The following is a 20,166-nucleotide window of genomic DNA, read 5'->3' as shown; positions in this document are numbered from 1 at the left end:
AGCCCTCCTAGTTGTATCTTGGACCACAGATCATTTAGTCTTCATGTTGTGGAGAATAATCAGGGGAATTGTTTTAATAGCATAGCAAAAGACAACCGGGGGGTGTACATCACTTAATCCACAAAAATCATGTGTGTTGTCAGCCCACAACAGGAAAAAGGAGCTAAAAGCATTTTGGCACACCACTAGGTATTTTTCTGTACTTGCATGGTTTTTAAAGGGATAAAACATGGGGAAAAGTGTATGTATTACAGAGAAGTCATTTTTTAAAATGTATTTTGCCCATACATACACTTTATTGACATCTTAAGTTAGATACAGTTGGAAAGCTTCATAAAGAGGGTGACCAGGTTAGGTGAATATATCTATATGTTGGATGAGCAAAAAAGGTAGCATGGTAGAACACTGGTCATATGACAATATAATTATCATTGCTCCTTTGTAGCACTGAATTCCTAAGTTCAAATCCAAAGATGTCATCACTATAACTGAATATGCTCCTCTTGTTTGCATATTACTTTCAGGTAGTCATACACTAAGGGCCTTTTCACACATATTGTGGTGACCCGAGTTTTACTGCACTGGATCAACACAGGTCACCATAAGGACATATAGAAAACAACTGTTTTCTATCGGTGTAATTTACAACACAATATGGGTATGATGGGTATGATGGGTATTGCGCTGTGGAAAAATGCAAACATGCTCCATTTTTTGCAGCACACTGGCACTGAAGGTCATAGCTGTACACATTGGACATAACAGAAAGTTAACAAAAACGTTAACAGTGACAGCTAAGGCAGTGTGCAATACAATGCAGACTGCCAGAGCTGCTGCAACGCTCTAGCCAACCTGTTAAAATGCAGCAATTTGTTTATGGAAGGGATCGTATGAATGGAACCTTGAAACTTTTATTTTCTTACACTCAATCAAACCTTCAGAATGTCTTTTTTTAACTTAAGGTAAGTCTTCAATGAACAGAGCACATCAAATGATATGCTCATACAGGATATTTGTAGCTGTAGCTTATCTCTGCTCAATTGGCAAAAATGAAAAGGAGATTGCTTAACATTTTTACACCTATCTGATCAAAACCCATGCAGCTGTGGATGATCTGGTGTGATAATATTTCCTTCATACATGGTTAGATTGTCAGAAACTGCAGAAAAAAAAATCCAGATTGTCTGACACCAATGATTCTTTGCATGGGTACATTTACTATTTGAGTGCATGGTAAATTGACAGTTTAATTGTATTTTCTAAAAGATTCCTCCGAACGGGTGCTGCTTGGGTAAGAATAGTTTAAGTTCCACTTCTTGGGACTGATGTGAATGTTCGCTAGCTTACCAAATCATATTATCCTACCATATAAACAATAGAGTCTAATAGGACAGGACACAAACATGTTTTAGATCATCCTAGATCTCATCAAAATGGCAACAATCAAATGAAATTTAAGGCATTAAAGACAATTTTGATCACAATGCCAACGGCATTGCTTATTTATATAAATAGAAGAAAAAAAAACAAATATTTTACATGCACAGGCTTCTCAAACATTGTCTTCATTTGAATGTTAATGTTTTGTTTAGAGACATCTGGTGAACAAAAGAAAATCTCTGAAAGGTTAGCTTGTTAAGAAGTTTAATTGATGGAAATGGATGTTTGCTTTATGCATGACAACATTCAGCATTGCTGTGCTCACAATGGGTTTTCTTTTCCCGTTTTATTAGTTTTTCGCCTTGTTCTGCTTTTAAGCAGTGCAAAATGAAATTCTTTAGAGCCCCAATTATCTCCTATTTTTAAGCAACACAAAACCTCCATAATGGCCACATTAGGATTGTATTTATACCAAATAACTTTTTTTTGCTAATTGCAGTATACTTTGAGTAACTTAACGTTCACTAAACTATCTCTGAATGCAGATACTCAGAAAAGACAATGAAGTTAAGGCAGTGACTTCAAAATGTTTACATGGATCACTGTTACACTGTCTATAACTCATGTTGATCCTGACAGGTTTTTTGAGGTGTACACTGGACCAGAACACGTTAAACAATTTATCATTTTGAAGACGGGAAGTGAATTATGAATCTGCTTACACTTCTGATTATGAAACAGATACACCTTTGCATGTGTCACTGTCACAGCACTGTAGCTGTGTTGGGACATGCATTATTGGTGCATAAATAGAACTTATTCTGTAACAATGGTCAATAGACCCATCATAAATGTGCTGTAGGTTGTCATTGCATAACTAAATCTACTCATTGGGTTATTGCTTCCAATGATGCATGTCCCTAAAATACCTTTTATATAATAAGAATAGTAGTTATGGACCTCTTTTGGTGACTCCTGCCGACAGCGGTTGCTGTTCCACCATAATTCGAGGGCAGCCACCAGGCAAGCAAGCAGTAATCCAATTGCCAAGATGCAGAACACTCCAGCAAAACTGTGCAGCTTTAGTGCCTTCCCATCCGTTTGTGCATCGTTATGACTGTTTAAGTCACAGCGCCCCATCCGTGGCCACCACTTCTGTTTCAAAACATCCAAATAACCTGTTTCTTGAAACTCTAAAATTCTGAAAAACAAGAGAGAAAAAGTATGTTTTCTATAAATATAGCTTACTGTTTTTTGGGCTCTGGCATAGGCAGCAAGTCTTGACTTATAAGCTCAATGTCTGTAGCTCAATATCATATACATCACAAAGATAAAATCGTACTATAACGTAGGTGAATTACAATCTCTGTACAAATTAGTAAACTAAAAACGTGAGATTGTAGTCCATCATGGGAGCAAGCTTGGAGCAATTACTCTTTTATATCACACACAGGGACCATAGGGAACAAAAGTACCCACCCTCCATAAGGAAGGACAGTGTCAGCACCAACTCAGGGATGATTTAAGGTTCTACAGCCAAGTCATACACAAATAAGATACATTTTTGTTAACAGTTGGATTCATTTTTAAAGTTTTACTCCTGAGTTTAGTGTCACTTTAAGTGGAAAGACCTCACCGCTATAGTGCCCAATATAACGAAGGAGAAGGGTAATGCAAAATTACAGCATCAACTTAGAAGAAATATCAGTTTTGAGCATCCTGTAAGAGAAGACCTGCACAAGATGTAGTTTGTAAAAATAAACAAAATGTTTATGTCTACCCAATTCTCTCCACATCCAGTACAGTATATAATAGCTCTGACCATGCATTTGGACTAGCAGGTGACAAACATTCAAACTTGACCTTCTTTTAAGCTTGAACAACTCTGCTAGACATTACTTGCCTTTACCAAACTAAATGCATCTTTGACATTTCAATGCCATTTTTAACCAGTGTGATCTTGTGTCATCTGGCTTGTTTAAGCAAAAGTCATGAAGTACAATTACAGTAAAAGGTGGTAAAAAGGAGGATAACCAAAGCAACAACAAAGTGAGAAAATAAGAAAATAAACTAATAATAATTGTCAAATTGTTTTCTGAAGTTGGCCATGAAGTTAACAATGCTTATAAAACAGACTATGAATAATAATAAACCATTATTGTTGCACTATCACCATAGTAATTCTATTTTATGCATATATAAATCAAAGCATGCAACATAGGTTTAGCAAATTAATTACTGTATCAAATTTCAAGGGAAAAAATGGCTTGAACCCACTCCTTTAAGTTTTTCTGATGCATCACACCAGGAAAATTGCAGACAAATGTTAATAGGGATGTCCCAATGCCACTTTTTTAAGACCAAGTACAAGTAATTTCCCTTAGGTGCTTGCCGATACCAATTAACAATACTTTTTCTTAAAGGGACATGTGACATTTTTTCTAAAAACAATACAGACTAATGATTTTATGGCAGTTTCTCACCAGGGATAAATACAGATATCACCAGAGCAAAATACATGTCCCCAGAGCAGAATACATGTCCCCAGAGCAGGATACATGTCCCAGAACATAATTCATCTCACCAGGCTGTGTGCCAATCTCACCTGGACGACATGTGGTTTCCTGCAGGGCTCTGCAGGCAGTGCCTATGCTGTGGAGAGTGTCGGTGTCCGGGGCTGTACTGTGCAGTGTGTGGTGCTGTCCATGGCTGTGCCTTCGCTGAGATGGAGGAGACATAGAACCAGATTGGCACTGCCATGGACAGCTACTTGCAGGTCCCCAACAGGCTGCTGAGGTCCCCACAAGCGCAGGAATTCAGACAGCCGCTGCAAATGTAAAGGGTCGGTATCGGCCTTAAGAATCAGGGAATTTTCACAAACACTTTGAGATCATTGAACAAGTTCCAGGGTCAGCCCTAAATCTTGATTCCATTTAACATGGGATGAGAAGGGACGAGAAGATTTAGTCAGGAGGAGAGTGTAAAACACAGAGATCATCCCCCTGGTATGTGGAGAGTCAGAGCATATGCGTTCATAGGGCGTAAGAGGCGTCCGAACGGGATGGACACTGACCATGGAGGTGATAAAGTGCCTGATTTGTAAATAGTGAAAAAGTTCAATACTGGATAAGCCATGACGATCCCGTAGCTGGGAACCTGCAGTGCTCTCCCTGCTTCTTTTTAGGTTAAGGGATTTTCAAGTCATTCATAGCACCAATATTCCAATTGTACCTTTTTCTCATTGTTTGACTTTTCAAAGATTTCCCTACAACTGCCTCTTCCATTTAGTGTAATTGTGCTATCTGTGCTGCTGCTTGAAGAATATTCATCCTCCATTCATGGGTGGGGCAGCTATGACATAAGGAGGCAAAGCCCTGCTCCTTTACCAAGATGGAACACGGCAATGTAGATCTAATGGAGAAAAGGTCAGCTGCAGTGAGACCACAGGCAATACTCATTACTTTTCCTTTGCCCTCTGTTTGCCTTTTTGGACACAACTTCCACAGTTCAGGTCCTCTAACACTTTGGCCCATGCATCCAGTACATTTTTGCACAGTGCTAAACAAGCTAAGATTTAACAAGAATATAGATTATTATAATTACCATCAGCAAAATGCAGTAATCTGCAAGAGATAACATAAAATACACATTTGCACAGACATGTAGCTTTAGTTTTACTTATATCTTGATGTCAACTTTACACTTTCTCTGGTGGGTATTTAAATGTAATAAAGTGTAGACATAAAAGGCACACTGATGTTGGCCTTACACAGTCCTAAAGTCACCTTTCACACTTACACATGTTGAAAATATGTGCACTGCTGTCACAATGAAGCATCAGCTACTTTATTACAGTACAAAATAGGTTAACTGGAGAACAAATGGAAGCAGGCTGGCATTACCTCTGGGAGAAAATATCTCTGTATGGGCTGCCATGCTGGAGTGCTATTCCGTAGCCTTTGCTACTAATGCTGTTTCCGATGACAGTCACAGAGCATTCATCATCTGTTAGAGCTGCATACTCTACAACTGTCACATCCCATAAGAATGCGTAGTTTCCTTTCTTTGCCTGAAAGAAAAAAAAATTGTAAAAACATTAAATAAGGACTGAAAGCATATTGTGTTTAAAATATTAAGAAGATAAATTATTAAACAATAAGAAATTTAAATTAAAAAGATAAGCAGAAAGGTAAGTTCTACTGTGTATGACCCTCACAGTAAAGTTAGGTTCCAAATTTAATGGACCTGTGACATGTCAAGTCTGGTATCTATATAAAACTAATTTCAATACCCACAATAATCCACACCCCCTAGTGGGCCCACAAAAAGCTGATTCATAATGCATAGAACTCAGAACTTTGCTAAGTACTTTTATTCCCTTTTAATTTTACTGTTGTATTTTTTGTCTCTCTGTTATGTAACATATTTTTTGGTATATTTTCTGCAACATTTTTTTTAAATAAAAACAATCTCTTAAAATCATTAAGCTTATCTTTACTCTCTAAATAAGAACTTAAGTATCCTTGTCTCTGTGAAAAGTGCTACCATTTTGTAAAACCTGTTAAATTCCTGTCTGAAGGGACAGTGGGCATTACAGCCATTGCTTACATTTTGAATTGTAAAAGCATTTGCTGGGAACGGTGCCTGTTTCCATCAAAACATGTGGTGACAGCTATTATTCTGTGTAAAGGGTTAACTGTGGAGTTAAACATCCCTTTTGACCATCACCCTGCTGTCCTTAGATTGTTGTCTCCCGAGCTGGAAAATCACTGGGCATGGTGAGGCTTAGAGTGGTATCATCACATCTTTTTGACAGCACGGTAGGATCCAAACTGCATATCATCACACATTGATATCACCCTCTTGCAGTCTCTGTATATCAGAGCTGGAATGTGAGAGGAAGACTCTGTACTGACAAGAAGCATGCTGACAGGAGGAGAAAGCACAAGGGTTGGTCTAGGAGTGGGTTGAATGATGCTGGTCATCAGACTGAGAACATATAGTGGCAGAAAAGGTCCTGCTGTGAGAATCTCCATATTGGAGCTGAATATTGCAGCAACAGCTTGTTTTATTATTTTATGGGATACTCATTTTATCTTGTTAGTCTTTTTAAAAAGGCCCTTCTGAAAATAAGCTTTGCTTAAAGCACATTAGTGGTACTCAGTGATTAACTACATGCAGTTCACACTGGCATTTTGAAAGTGCAACAGTGGTGACTGGTTCTCTTTCAGCAAAGGTGTAGAACCCGGAAGGCTGCAATTTTCAAGGTATGTACCCTGCCTCATGTCCATTTACTACTGGTACATCTGAAAACATACACCACTGTTACAGCCACTTCTTGCAACAATTAAACTTTACAAGGAGTTCTTTCAGTGCTGATCAACTGTCTTTGGAAAGAAATCATGAATTTATCAGAGAATTATTTTTTTCATATCTGTGTGATAAATAATGAGTACAAAGCAACAGATGGCTGAAGGATTAAGTACAAAAGAATGTGAATTTACAGGCCCTGGCTTTCTTTGCTGTACATTTGCATAAATAATGCATGAACATGAATCCATCAGCAGTGGCATGAATTATATGAAGGTATAGGCTGCTTTATCAAACCAGAGAAGCTGTTCCAAACAAAGTGTGGAAAAAAACCCACACTGAATTAAACAGGCTTATTCTCTATATGCAGTTCCTATTACTTCATAAAGAATTTGCTGGGCAACTGACATTAAAGGAAAATTATTGCTAAACTACCGTGTACATAGTTCCTATGAGAGAAGGCATTATTATAAAATTAGCATATATAAAACACTTTGTTGTTCAATGTTCCAACAGAATGAATGTTTATTTTGCAAGCACTAATTATATACATAAAGGTAATAGCTTGAACACACCCGTAACAATGTGTTTTTAAGTTTTAATGCAACTAGGAACTTTTTTCTATGGAATTTAATACAAAAACATACATGCAAAATATACACAAACAAAAATCAGAAGATATGATATTCTAAAAGGGAATTAAACTAAAGGCTTTATATTTCATATTAGAAACATGCACCAAGGAAAATTCAAAGCCTGTGTGCTGACCTAAATATGCTAATTTATTGGCTCTCTGGCTTCTGTACTTACTTGTCAACTGACCTGAAACAAACATGCAACAACTGAGGTTAGAGTGTGAACAAAACTTCTGGTTTGCATGCTTGCTCAAAGACTTGGTAGGTTATTCACAAATAGAGCCAAATAATCTAGCCGTAGCTTCAGCTGATCGTTCTGCTCACTTCGGCCACCAGAGGCCTTTATTTCAGTCGAACCAAAGGGCTGCTGTACGGGTTATTCACAATAGCCTGTACAGCAGCCGAAGGCAGGTGAACGGCTTAGCTGAGCTGAACTCATATACTTCGGCTCGGCTGAACCATAGTCACAGCTTAAGCATGGAGAACAGTCTGCCAAAAATTTCCAGCAGACTGTTTTCCCTGCAAATGACAACTGGGCGGAGCCCCCTAGTAAGACCTCAGCTGGCTCCGCCCAGTTGTATTGATTTGGCCAGGACCTTCGGAAAGACTCTGGCAGGTGGCGGACAAATGTAAACAGTTAGGCGGAGCTAGTGGTGATCTCACTAGCTCCATCTAATTGTTTATATTTTGCCCTAATCTTGCAGATTCTTCATTCTGCAGCGGGAGTAGGTCATGTGCAGTTGGATGGACGTTTTTTTTTTATTTTGATGAGTCAATGTCATTGTGGACAACACTGGACGTCGTGAATGACCCCTGGATTACAATGTTGGATCAATTTTTGGGATTTTTTTTCTTAATAAAGGAATTGTCAAACATTTTGTTGTGTTTTTTTTTCAATTAAAGTATTTTTTAAACATCTGGTGTGTTTATTTTTACTGTACTGCTGTCATTGTGTTAAAAAAGATCTGCAAGTGAATAGGCAGAAAAGACCATCTTGTCAAAGGAGAATGATATGGTTCTTGGGCATTACAGGTGAGAATAGCTATGGTGCTCAAACTAAGATATGAATTATGTGAGGGCTTTGTGGGCCCCGATGATTAATGAGAATGTAGAGCTACAGCACCACACAAAAATCAAAAAAGTTGCATAGGCTAAGACAATGATAACAACAAGAGATTGTAAAATTACACTATACTCTGAGGTTAAGTCCTAAAAATGCATTCAAGTACCCTATTAACAATAATTTAGCTTATTTGCGTATCACTCGGCTGTAGAGCTCAAATAGTCTCTAAATATGTTCCAACATTGTCATTCCATCTGGAGGTTTTCTACTTTTGTTCCCATGGTCCCTGTCTGTGTTGTCGCCACCGCTCCCCAAGCTCACTCCCAATCTTATGTATTATTCTGACTCCAACCGTTGTATTGGTGATTTATCCCTTGGAGGGACCTCTATGCCTGGCTTATATAAGCAGAAACTATGACCACAGACAGTCTTTCTCGGATAGCTGAGCTCATCAAATACCTTTTTATCCACAAAGATCTTTATTGAATGCAGCAGGTTACAGCAGACAACAGGATGTAGCAGATGATTGAAAAGACTGTATTTGCAGGTCAAAGATGGCAATGTTTCCCCCATGTGAGCATATTAACATGAGCCAAGGAGACATTTTGATACCATAAAGACAAGCAATAAGGAAGGGGAAATGCATCATAAAATGGGAGGGAACACAGAAAAGATGCAATAACCAAAATGACCACAAGGCGGCAGTATATAAACAAACTATACTACTGCTCATGATACATGGCTTAAGGGAAGTTAACTGTTAAATGTAAATTCTCACTTCACAGTAATACGAGTGTAAGCCATGACTATGCATTGTATGATATTTTCATACAAAAGATGTAACAGAAACATCTATAGTTAGCTGATTTATATTGAAGTTATAGTCTATCACAGGAGCGAGCTTGGAACAGTGGCTACAACACTTACAGGGACCAAGGGTAACAAAAGAAGCCACCTTACAGAAGTGATGTGTCAGCACAAATTCAGAGATGATTTGAAGATCTACAGCTGAGTGATACACAAATAAGATACATTTTTGTTAAAAGGGTACTTGAGTGCATTTTTAAGACTTAATTCCTGAGTTTAGTGTAATTTTTTTTAATGTTGCTGATATTGACTAGTTTAGCAGTACTGATGTCACGGCAAAAGGGTGAACATGTATAAACGTACAATAAATTATCATTACAAATTGCATGTAAGGTCTGAATTTGCAAGTTCTTAAATGCTGTGGCAACTTCAAGCCCCCCGGTCAACTTGCTCTCTCCTAAATTCTTATTGCTGAAGGTAACATTTTTTTTTCACAAAATTTCCTCCCAGATTGTGTCAAACCAACCATGTAACCAACCAATGTAAATACACTATACCTTTTATTATTGTGGGTGAAAAGAATAAAAGACTACAGATAAATATATATGAGAACTAGTACTAGTGTCAAAGAGCAAGACAGTATAAGCAAAAAATCTTACAAAAAAATTAGATTTTTAGTCTAAATAGACTCAAGTAGTATACCCCTAAGGTTCAGTATTGGGATTGCAAGTACCATTTTGAATTTTGCAGATGGCACAACAACATGTTGTATGACACAATCCATAAAATATTTATCTTGTGTGCAAAGAAGGCTGCCAGAGCTTGGTAAGCAAGATCACAGTGGAAAGGGTCTAGAGCCTCTGACCTAAGTCTAAGCACATTGCAGTTTTCCTGGATAAGTAGAAGTGTTTTTTTTTTGTTTCAAGAGTATGCGTTTCTTGGCAATTCATAAACAAAGCCAAAAGTAAACAGTGTGTGAAATTCTGGTCTTGATCAGATAAGAAGAAAGCAAAAGGGTCTACTGTTTAGAGTCTAAAAACACTTACAGTGAATGCTCATTCACTGTCCAGCAGTAATTTGTATTTCTTGAGTTTAGCTGATCTTCCCTCATAGTATAAATTAATGTAGTTTTGTGAAAGAATACTGTATATTTTTTTTGTCATGCATGTTCTGCAGTAACTCGGCTGTTCACTTTGAAGTACTATATTGTAAATAACAGCAATTGGAAAGAAATGATTTTACTTATAAAAATCCCAAACCCGATTTAGACGACTTGTATAGAAGAGTGTGAAGAGTTAATATTAAACCTGCAAGTCATTAATTAATTCAAAATCAGTTAATCAAACAGGAGTTGTTTAAAGCTAGAGTACTAATTGACAGTTTACAGAAAACTTTTATGGCAGAAATAAGAGTATTCTCACTGCTGATATAAACGTCCCTGTCATGTGAATGCTGTGGATTCACAAGTCAGTCACTGAGCCAGAAGAAATGCAGATCATTTCTGGCTTTACTAACTGCTTGCCCTTTCAGATTCAGTAACTCACTAAAGCTGGCCATACACTGCTTAAATTTTTGAATGAACTTTCATATGAAAGAACCTTCTTTTGAATTTCTGTTAATTGGTGCGTTAATGACGATTAATTGGTTGATCAATTATGACCGTAGTGATGAAAAACGTGAAGGAGCAGGATGGAACAGTGAATGTAGTTTTCATTCAGGAAACTAATTACAAAATTGAATGTTAGAATCAAACAAAATTTCAATCGACATTCGTCAAGTGCCTGATGACATTATTGGATGATAAAAAAAGATCTTTCTTATGAATGTTCATCATAAATCTACTAGTGTAAGGCCAGCTTAAGGAACTACTGTATTTTAATGGGACCTCCTAGTTACTCACCAACGGTGACTGAAAAAAAAAAGACTTCTACTTTGCCAATCTTCTTTTGCAGATTTTATTGTCTCAAATATCTAGAGGATAGAAAAAAATGTACACCACAGTGCTCAACTGACACCAGCACAAAGATTATTCACCAAACCTTGGAGGAAAAGGCTGGCATCCTTAAGGCCACAGGGAATTATCCTCACATGACATGTAAAACAAATAAAACAAACAGCATCTGCTCCTAGTGTAATAACATTTATTAAATAGAGTAATTTAAAAAAATGGCATAAAAAACTACTCACATAAAAGTATAATGAAATGAGAAATAGGATGCAGAGCAGGTCCCAGAGAAGACCGACTAGCTGACACGCTTCAGGGGAGCTTCCCTCAGAGCTAGTATTTTATAGACTCGCACAGAAATATTTACTAGATGGAGTTCAAGTTTCATAATATATTATTGGTATTTATATAGCACCAACAAGTTATGCTGTGTTTTACATACTGCACATGAGTCCCTGCCCTCAAAATACGCACCTTCCTCACCAATGAAACCACAAAGCTACTCATCCATTATCTCTTGTCTTGCGTATTGCAGCTCCCTCTACACAGGCTTTCCCCCTTCAGTCTATCATGAATACAGCTGCCAGACTCATTCACCTAACCAACCGCTCAGTGTCTGCAACCCCCCTCTGCCGATCCCTGCACTGGCTTCCAATAGCCCAAAGGATAAAATTAAAAATATTAACAATGACAAATGACAAGGACAACACCATCCACAAATCTGCCCCTGGCTATATCTCAAACCTGGTCTCAAATTATCACCCTAACCGTCCCCTCCGCTCTTCAAAAGACCTTCTGCTGTCCAACTCTCTCATCAACTCCTCCCATGCTCACCTCCAGGACTTCACTAGAGTCTCTCCCATCCTTTGGAACCCCAACCTGTCCATCTATCTCCCATTCTGACTGCCTTTAGGCAATCCCTTAAGACTCATCTCTTCAGGGAAGCCTATCCCACCTTAACCTAACCACTCAACCATCACGTTCTCAAACAATTCATCCCCACTCAGCTACCTCCTCATGTATCACTTCTCTTTTAAATTGCAAGCCCTCAGGGGCTTGCAATTTAAATAATAATAATAATAATATTCACCAATCACCTACTCTATACTACACCAATGAAAACACTGAATGCACTATGCAAGAAAAACACTTCCCCAATATAGATAGTAAGCTAATCTCTTACCACTTGTCAAACAAGAGTATCTACCTAAGTATTGTGTAGCTTTGGATCCGCCGCGATGTCAGCGGTACCGATGTTGTCCTTTATGCATCCAGGCTGGAGGTGACGACAGAGAAGGTGAGAGGAGTGGAAGCCATCTCCTGTCCTGTCACTGTGTTGTGGGTGGGTCCACGATGGATAGAATCAAGTGCAGACTCAGTAGTCTCTCAATGTAACAAGGTATATTATAAAACGGCTGGACGCATTTGTCACTATCTTTTTGGGCAAAGCAAAAATAAAACCAAAAAATTTAACAACAACTGTCAGCAGATCAGTATAATTTCGTATAGAAGGATATCTCCAGTGGCTGAGAAATCGGGGTTAATATTAGGGATGGGCTGCACGTTCGAGTCGAACCTATGTTCGACTCGAACACAGCATGTTCTAGCGTTCGCCGAACGCCGAACATTATGGGATGTCCGCGGTCTGTTCGACCGCGGGACATCCCACAATGCACTGCGCTGTCCGAAACGGTAATTGGCTACAGTCTTGCACTCAGTGCCAATCAGGGCTCAGAAAAAAATATAGAGCCATGATTGGGCAAAGTCACGATGACTCTGCCCAATCATGTCTCACAGCCAAGTCCCTGTAGCACACTATATAAGGCTGCTGTGTGTTGAAGGAGATTGATAGAGAGAGAGATATAGAGATATAGAGCTATACAGATATAGAGAGAGAGAGAGAGAGAGAGAGAGTGCGACCATGAAGACTCGGAAGCTAATGCCTCCTCCCACTTACACTGCATGGGCTCCCTTTTCCTGCAAATCCTGCTAAAGGACCCCAGGATTCAAGGAGAGGGATCAAGGAGAGGGATCATTACTGGTTGGCAACCCTTCTTGATCCACGATACAAGCGTAAGTTTGCAGATCTCATCCTGCCCTCACAGAGGGAGCACAGGATGAAACAACTGGAGGACGCTCTAAAGCGCAACTTGTGTAACACCTTTCCAGGCACTAGTAGGTTACCAAGAGATGAAAGGGGTGCTTCTGAGGCTGTGGTTGATCAGAGGAAGAGCGGTGGAGAAGGGGGCCGCTTGACTGATGCCTTCCACACTTTTTTTAATCCACGACGCCCAGGGATGTTACATATAGACAACCATCGCCAGCATCTTCACCATATGGTGCAGGACTACCTAGGGGCAAGGGCAGACCTGGACAGCTTTCAAGTGGATGATCCACTGGCTTACTGGGTGCTGAGATTGGATCACTGGCCAGAACTTAGCCAATATGCCATGGAGCTACTGGGCTGCCCTTCATCCAGTGTGCTTTCTGAAAGGACATTCAGTGCTGCTGGAGGTTTTGTCACAGACAAAAGAGTGCGTCTGTCCACAGACTCTGTAGACCGGCTGACATTTATTAAGATGAATCAGTCCTGGATCAGCAGCAGCTATCACTCCCCTGATGCTGATGTTACTGAATAGATCGGGTATCTCTGCATTCGAAACACTTCCTAGGCTGCCTACGCTGGTGGGAGATTATTATGCATTCTTCAACTTAGATTCTCTGTGTCGTGCACCACCGACTGAGACACAATTTTTCCGCACTTACATGTGACAGGTGTATACCATTTCAATATTTGACTGCAGGGTCCAACCCTGCGCTCTTCCGGAATACCTCTGGAGAGTTACGGTGTGAAGGCACTAGATGGCACCAAAGGCCCAATATTTGGGTGCACTGACCGGTGTACCGGATGCATACCATTTCAATATTTGACCGCTGTCCAACCCTGCACTCTTCTGGAATACCTCTGGAGGGTTACGGTGTGAAGGCATTAGCAGGCACCAAAGGCCCATTCTATACATCCTACAGATCCGCCACTTCACAGGCAGGTTATGGGGACCCTCCAGGCACGATATTTGAAGGAATTTTTCATTTTTACTCTTACCCTGTAAATCATGTAAATCACTGTTCCTTTAAAAAAATATTTTTTTTGGTTTTTTTTGTTTTAAATTTCATTGATCCCTGTCATTCAGGGCAGTGCCCGGATCCCCATACACTGTTTATGGCCAATAAACTGCATATAAGGCTTCAAAATGGGGACATTTAATTTTCTGAGTTCTACCCCCATAGACTTGCATTGAGTTCTAAGTTCGAATTAGAACTTTTTCCATGTTCGGAAGTTCGAGTTAGAACCGAACATGGGGGTGTTTGGCTCATCCCTAGTTAATATCTCTTAGGAACGGCATAAGGGCCAGTCCACTAGTACACATATACCTCAGTTCATTGGAGGCACATAATTGCCGATAGGCTGATCATTGTTTCATTCTTTGGTTTTGGGTTGTCATCAGAACAAGAATTTACCAATCTGTAAATGTGGCAGCTGCATTTATTTTCCTTTGTTAGTTTTTTCTCCCTTTATTTTTTTTAAATCAAGAATCAGCTTTATTATACACAGAAAAGATACAATGACATAAGGAGACAGTGTCTCAACAACATAACAGTGTCTGCGATACACATCCGTGTAGGGAGGTACAATTGTCATGTTGCATGTAATGAGAACATGAGAGGGCTAACCAGCCCAGCATAGCAGACGTTATATGGCCTTGATGACCTTATGTATCACAATTAAATAGTAAGCGGAAAACAACAGACAGTATGTTCAATACAGTCGGAGATCAGGTATTAGGGTATCGGTTTGGTATGGGCCTTACACGGCCACAGGCATTGGGACAAGCGCCCTTGGTAAGCAAACTCAGATTGGTTGACAGTTTCTGTCACTCCGAAACACATATATCAATGGTTTGCTTATGCATGGTATTGACGGGGATAGACTAGGGTGAGGGGTGTGGGTCAGGGTGGAGATGAAAAGGTAGATAGGGTAAGGTAAGGGGGAGAAAGCCAGAGGGAGGAGAGCTAGGGGGGGGTAAGGAGCAGCAAGGTTATGGGTCCAGAGAGTAGCATTCCATTCCAGTCCCTGCTTGGACTTAGGAGGGTGTTGTGATCATGGCCTGGAGGTAGGCATCTGTGTCCTGAAAAAAGGCCCAGGGTCTCCAAGTATCCTGAAAAGATTCCTCAGTGTTCTGGAGCGTAGAGGTCAGGTTCTCCATCACATATATCTCATTAACCTTAACGATTGAGGGAGGGACAACTAGGCTGTTTCCACAGCAGTGGGATACATAGACGGGCGGCATTCAGGAGGTGTCGGATAATGATTTTTTGTATTTCCCCATGGACATGTCATTCAGGTGCAGCAGCTATGCTGCGGGGTTGTCCGTCAAGTCCACCATCACCAGGTCCCTCATGGTGGCAATCACCCCCCGCCAGAACGGGAGTAAGAGAGGGCAGTACCAGAATGTATGTAGTAACGTGCCCGGGGCACTCTGACATCTCCAGCATATAGGTGGAACTCGAGGATATATTAAGTGGAGAGCTGTTGGGACTCGGTACCACCTAGATACTATTTTATATCCCAGCTCTTGGGTCTTGGATGCAATGGAGGAGTGATGTGCTAAATGTAGGATACGGTCCTTTTGAGCCGGTGTAAAGGTGGTGTGTAAGTCGCTTTCCCATTTGGCCAGAAATGTTGGGTAAGACTCTGGAGGGGGGGATATCAGCATGGAGTATAGGAGGGAGATTGCATGGCGGGTGGGCATCTCCTCTTTGCAAACCTTCTCAAATGGGGTAAGGGGCCTGGAGAGCCGTTGATGATTTGGAATCGAGAGCAGGAAGTGCCGCAGTTGGAGGGAGCCCCATCGGTCCAATGGGGGGTCAGTCAGGTTGGCAATTTCATCGACTCGCATCCACTGGCCAGATGGGTGTAGGTTGTATATGTGGAACCTGTTGGCTTCCTGGAGGCGGCGGAATCGGGGGTCGTGGACTCCGGGAAGTCTGGGTCACCAATCACTGGGGTCATAGGCGAGGGGAAGGGGGAGATGTCCGTAGAGCGAAAAAGCGATCTGGATAACAAAATTGTGGGTGCAATGGTAGGATGGGAACGCACGGAGGTTGACAGGGGCGTAGAGAGCCAGGGCAGTCCAGCTAAGGCTGGGCTAGTATCTTCCTCTTCCATGACCACCCACTGTTTGGTTTTCCGGTGGCAGCACCAATCCCATACACGCGCGAGATGGGTCGCCCTGTGGTACTTGGCCACGTCCGGGAATTTTATAGAACTCTGTGGTCAAACCATCAGGGCCTGGTGCTTTCTGGCGTGGGGAGTCATGAATAACTTTGGTCAATTCCTCCTGGGTGATGTCACCAGTCAAATACTCCAGATCCTCGGGGGAGAGGGAGGGAAGGGGTATTGAGTTTAGAAAAGTCTGTCCAGCGTGGAGGTCTGTCGCGTCAGCAGCGTATAGGGCTCTATAAAAGTCACTGAACAATGTGCATATTTTGGTAGGGTCAGTGTGAATTCTTTCCCTGAGGGTCTGTCAGTTTCAGGACGTGAACGGGGGTGGGTGTCAGGGCTGGAGTAACGGGCCAGGTGTGGAACCCCTTGGCAGGGACAAACAAAGTCCAAAAATTGCAGTATAAAAGGATAGTCCAATCGATTTCGGGGGTGTTCGGCAATCGGCGGGACGGAGCTCCGGGAGACACGGCTAAGTCATCTGGAACCGGAACCGGTAAAGGATTCTAGGCAGGGTCGTCATCTTAATGGCATTGCAACGGTCAAACCAGGAGAGTGACAAGGAGTGCCAGGATAGGAGGTCTTGTTTGGTCTTCAGGATTAGAGGGGCAAAGTTGGAGTCATAGAGTCGTGCGGGGTCCGCCGTGATAAGAGGTACCAAGGTAGGTCAGGGCATCCATGGACCAGGAAAAAGGAAAGGAGGAGCGCAGGTGGTCCACCTCTGCCTGGGAGAGGGAAATATTGAGAGCAGCTGATTTGGAAAAGTTTATTTTGAAGTTGGAGAGGGAGGCATAACGATCCAACTCTCGCATAAGAATGGGGAGGGTTGTGCAAGGGTCAGGGATCGTATGTGACAAAGGAAAGGTTCTAGGGTAAGTATGAAAATGAGCGGGAAAGGGGGCATCCCTGTCTGGTGCCATTGGATATAGAGAAAAAGTCAGAGCGGACTTCATTCACACGGACGGGGGCCGACGGGGACGTGTAGAGTGCAGAAATCCAACGCAGCACGTTAGGACCCAGGCCTATGTGGCGAAGGGTGGTCTGGAGGAGGCGCCACTCCACCCTGTCAAACGCTTTCTCTGCGTCAGTGGACAAGAGCATCAAGGGCGATGGGGTGGAGCGGGCATGGTGTATTACATTCAGCACTCTGGTAGTATTGTCCATCGGCTCCCGTCCTGGGACGAAGTCCGCTTGATCCAAATGCACCAGGCCAGGGATATGTGGGAGCAGTCTATTGGCTAAAATTTTGGCGAAAATCTTCAGGTCCAGGTTGAGGAGAGCTATGGGGAGTTGTATGCATCAAAAAAATGAGAGGAAAGAATATTGGAGAAACTCGGATCCTGCAGTAACGACTCGTTTAGACGCCACGAGGGGGATCTGGGGACATGGGGGAGGAGTTCCAAAGCCATGTGGACTGGGGCATGATCAGAGAGCAGGATGTCCCCAATGGACGCATCTACAACTAAAGAGAGTTCTTTGTGGCGGAGGAAGAAGTAGTCTAAACGCGAGTATGTATTATGTACGGAGGAGTAGAACGTAAAGTCCTTGGTTTGTGGGTGCATGAGGCGCCAAACGTCAGTCAGTTGAAGGAGATGTAGTTCAGATTTGAGTTTGCGAAGGCGGGAGTAGGGGAGGTGGGAGGCTGTGCGTGATACGTCCATAAGGGGGTCAAGCGCAAAATTGAAGTCACCCCCAACCAACAGTATACCCTCCTCAAACTCAAGGATAAGCGGCACTACGCGTTGTAGGAAAGAAACTTGGTCTGAGTTGGGGAGGTATAGGTTCACCAAGGTGACCATGGTGTCCCCAAGCAGGCCCTTGACAAGCAGGTATCTACCCTCCGGGTCACTTCTAAGGTCCCTAAACGTTCAAGCCACTGATCTTGAGAGCAGAATACTCACCCCTTTGGACCTGGCGATGGGGGACGGACAGTGGTAGGAAGTCGGGAAATCCCTATTCTGAAGTTTCGGCACCCTGTCAAATTTAAAATGGGTCTCCTGAAGAAAGGCCACTTGTGTGCCTGCCTTCTTCAGGTCTACCAGGAGCCTGGACCTCTTCTCAGGGGCGCCCAGGCCTTTGAGATTAAAAGGTGGTGAGACGCAGCGGGGCCATCTCCGCTGAGGCGGTGGATGCCTAATCCACGGAGCAAGCTGGCAGAAAAGAAGGGGGGGGAGGAGGAGAAAGGAGTTAGGGAAGGTTGAAACAAGGGGCAAGGTCAAGGGGGTGACACCTAAACCAAGCAGGGAGACCTACTATAGGCATAGAGCCTAGGTTGGAACGAAAACTATACCCTCCGATCCAGAGATGGGAGGGTGCCACCTATTGGGGGTATGTGGGTAGGACGGAGCAAGTGAAGGGAACCTCGGGGAGGTGCCGTCACTTGTGCCGGACCATGTGAATCAAAATAAGTCAGAAAACAATTAATAGTAACAATAAAACATATCAAAACAGAACAGAGAGCCCAAGGAGCAGTGTTCAGTCATATGGCCTAGTTGAAGACCACGGATCAGGGTAACCGGTGAGACCCAAAACTCCCCCGACCTCCCATGGGCCTTCCCACCTCCCGGGAAGGGAGGGGGCAGGAGACCCAAGGGTCAACCACCCCCCGTCTTCCCGGCAGTAGGCAACCATGGGCAGAGAAGTCACGCTAATGCGTGTGGAAACGTATACCAGGGGGAGCAGGGACAAGGGCACAGGATTAGAGGAGCATAAGGCACACAGGAAACCAGGGTCAGACCCCCAACATTCTTATCAAACTTAATATTCTTAACAGTCCCCCCCCCTCCCGCACAAGAGATATCAGACAGCTTGACCTGCAATAGAAATAGGTTAGGCATCAATTAGAAAAGGCAATGGTAAACCTGGACGGTCATGGCAGAGGATACGTTTCCGGGGGAGAAGATGTGGGGCAACTAAATGGCAACAACGAAGGATACAGTGGGCAGTTCAAGGCTCATGACCCCCCGGGAGCTGTGCTGGTGGTTCTCTTCGCGACGATCGGTCCCGACTTCTGGCTCGTCGTGGGGTTCGCGGAGGGAGGGAGGACATCTCCGTGGGATCATCTGGGAATTCCAGCCAGTTAGGGACGTCCACAGAGTCCACATCCAAAAAGCAGAACAGGGCCGGGAGCTAGTCATGTGAGTGCAGTTGGAAGGTAGACTAGTCTCACCGTATGATTAGGTGGAACGGAGTGACCCCAGCGGTAGGTAGCAGATGTGGAGCGGATGAGATCCAACACAGGGCGAACCATACGCCGCATACGCAAAGTATGGCGGGATAGGTCAGGCAGGATGCGGATGGTCGCTCCATCAAAGTCGCCAAGCTTGTCTGATGATCTCCTCTTTCACGGCAAAAAAGTGCACCCGACATAAGACATCTCTGGGTGCATAAGGCGTAGGAGGGCGCACACTGTTGACCCTGTGGACCCGGTCAAAGTTCCAAGGCTGCGTCATGGGCCTTACCCAGCAGGGTGTTAAGAATGGCAGCCACAGTGTCTCTCAGGTGAATGTCGGTCGTGGCCTCTGGGATACCTTGCAGGCGTATGTTATTCCTACGGTTCCGGTTCTCTGAGTCGTCTAGGCGAAGGTGCATGGACATCAGGCGAATAGTGGTCATTTGTGCGTCCGCCTCCAGGGCCTCCACGCGGGCCGACAGAGAGGTGGTGGCAGATTCCACCGAGGTAACACATTCGTCCACTGCCTCAATGCGGTGGGTGAGGTCATGGAGCTCTTTCTTTAGGGCCGCA

General features: G+C 42.8%; 1 protein-coding gene across 5 annotated transcripts in view; it reads right to left on the bottom strand.

Annotated features, from left to right (window-relative positions):
* Positions 1-20,166, bottom strand: part of GRID1 (glutamate ionotropic receptor delta type subunit 1) — a 941,602-nt gene that overhangs the window by 26,402 nt on the left and 895,034 nt on the right. For 4 of the 5 annotated variants that reach the window (XM_018558342.1, XM_018558343.1, XM_018558345.1 and 1 more), the window contains 2 exons: positions 5,283-5,449; positions 2,341-2,581 (listed from right to left, as the gene is read on the bottom strand). In XM_018558342.1, the coding sequence (XP_018413844.1) occupies positions 2,341-2,581; positions 5,283-5,449 (408 nt within the window). Of the gene's footprint in view, positions 1-2,309; positions 2,582-5,282; positions 5,450-20,166 lie in introns of all 5 variants that reach the window. The other variant, XM_018558346.1, reaches the window with a different exon arrangement.

The sequence above is a fragment of the Nanorana parkeri genome, unplaced genomic scaffold (genome assembly GCF_000935625.1).
Source record: "Nanorana parkeri isolate BGI_ZX_2015 unplaced genomic scaffold, ASM93562v1 scaffold333, whole genome shotgun sequence".
Classification (NCBI taxonomy): Eukaryota; Metazoa; Chordata; class Amphibia; order Anura; family Dicroglossidae; genus Nanorana; species Nanorana parkeri.
Note: the sequence above shows the minus strand (reverse complement) of the source record. Positions and strands in the feature narration are given on the sequence as shown.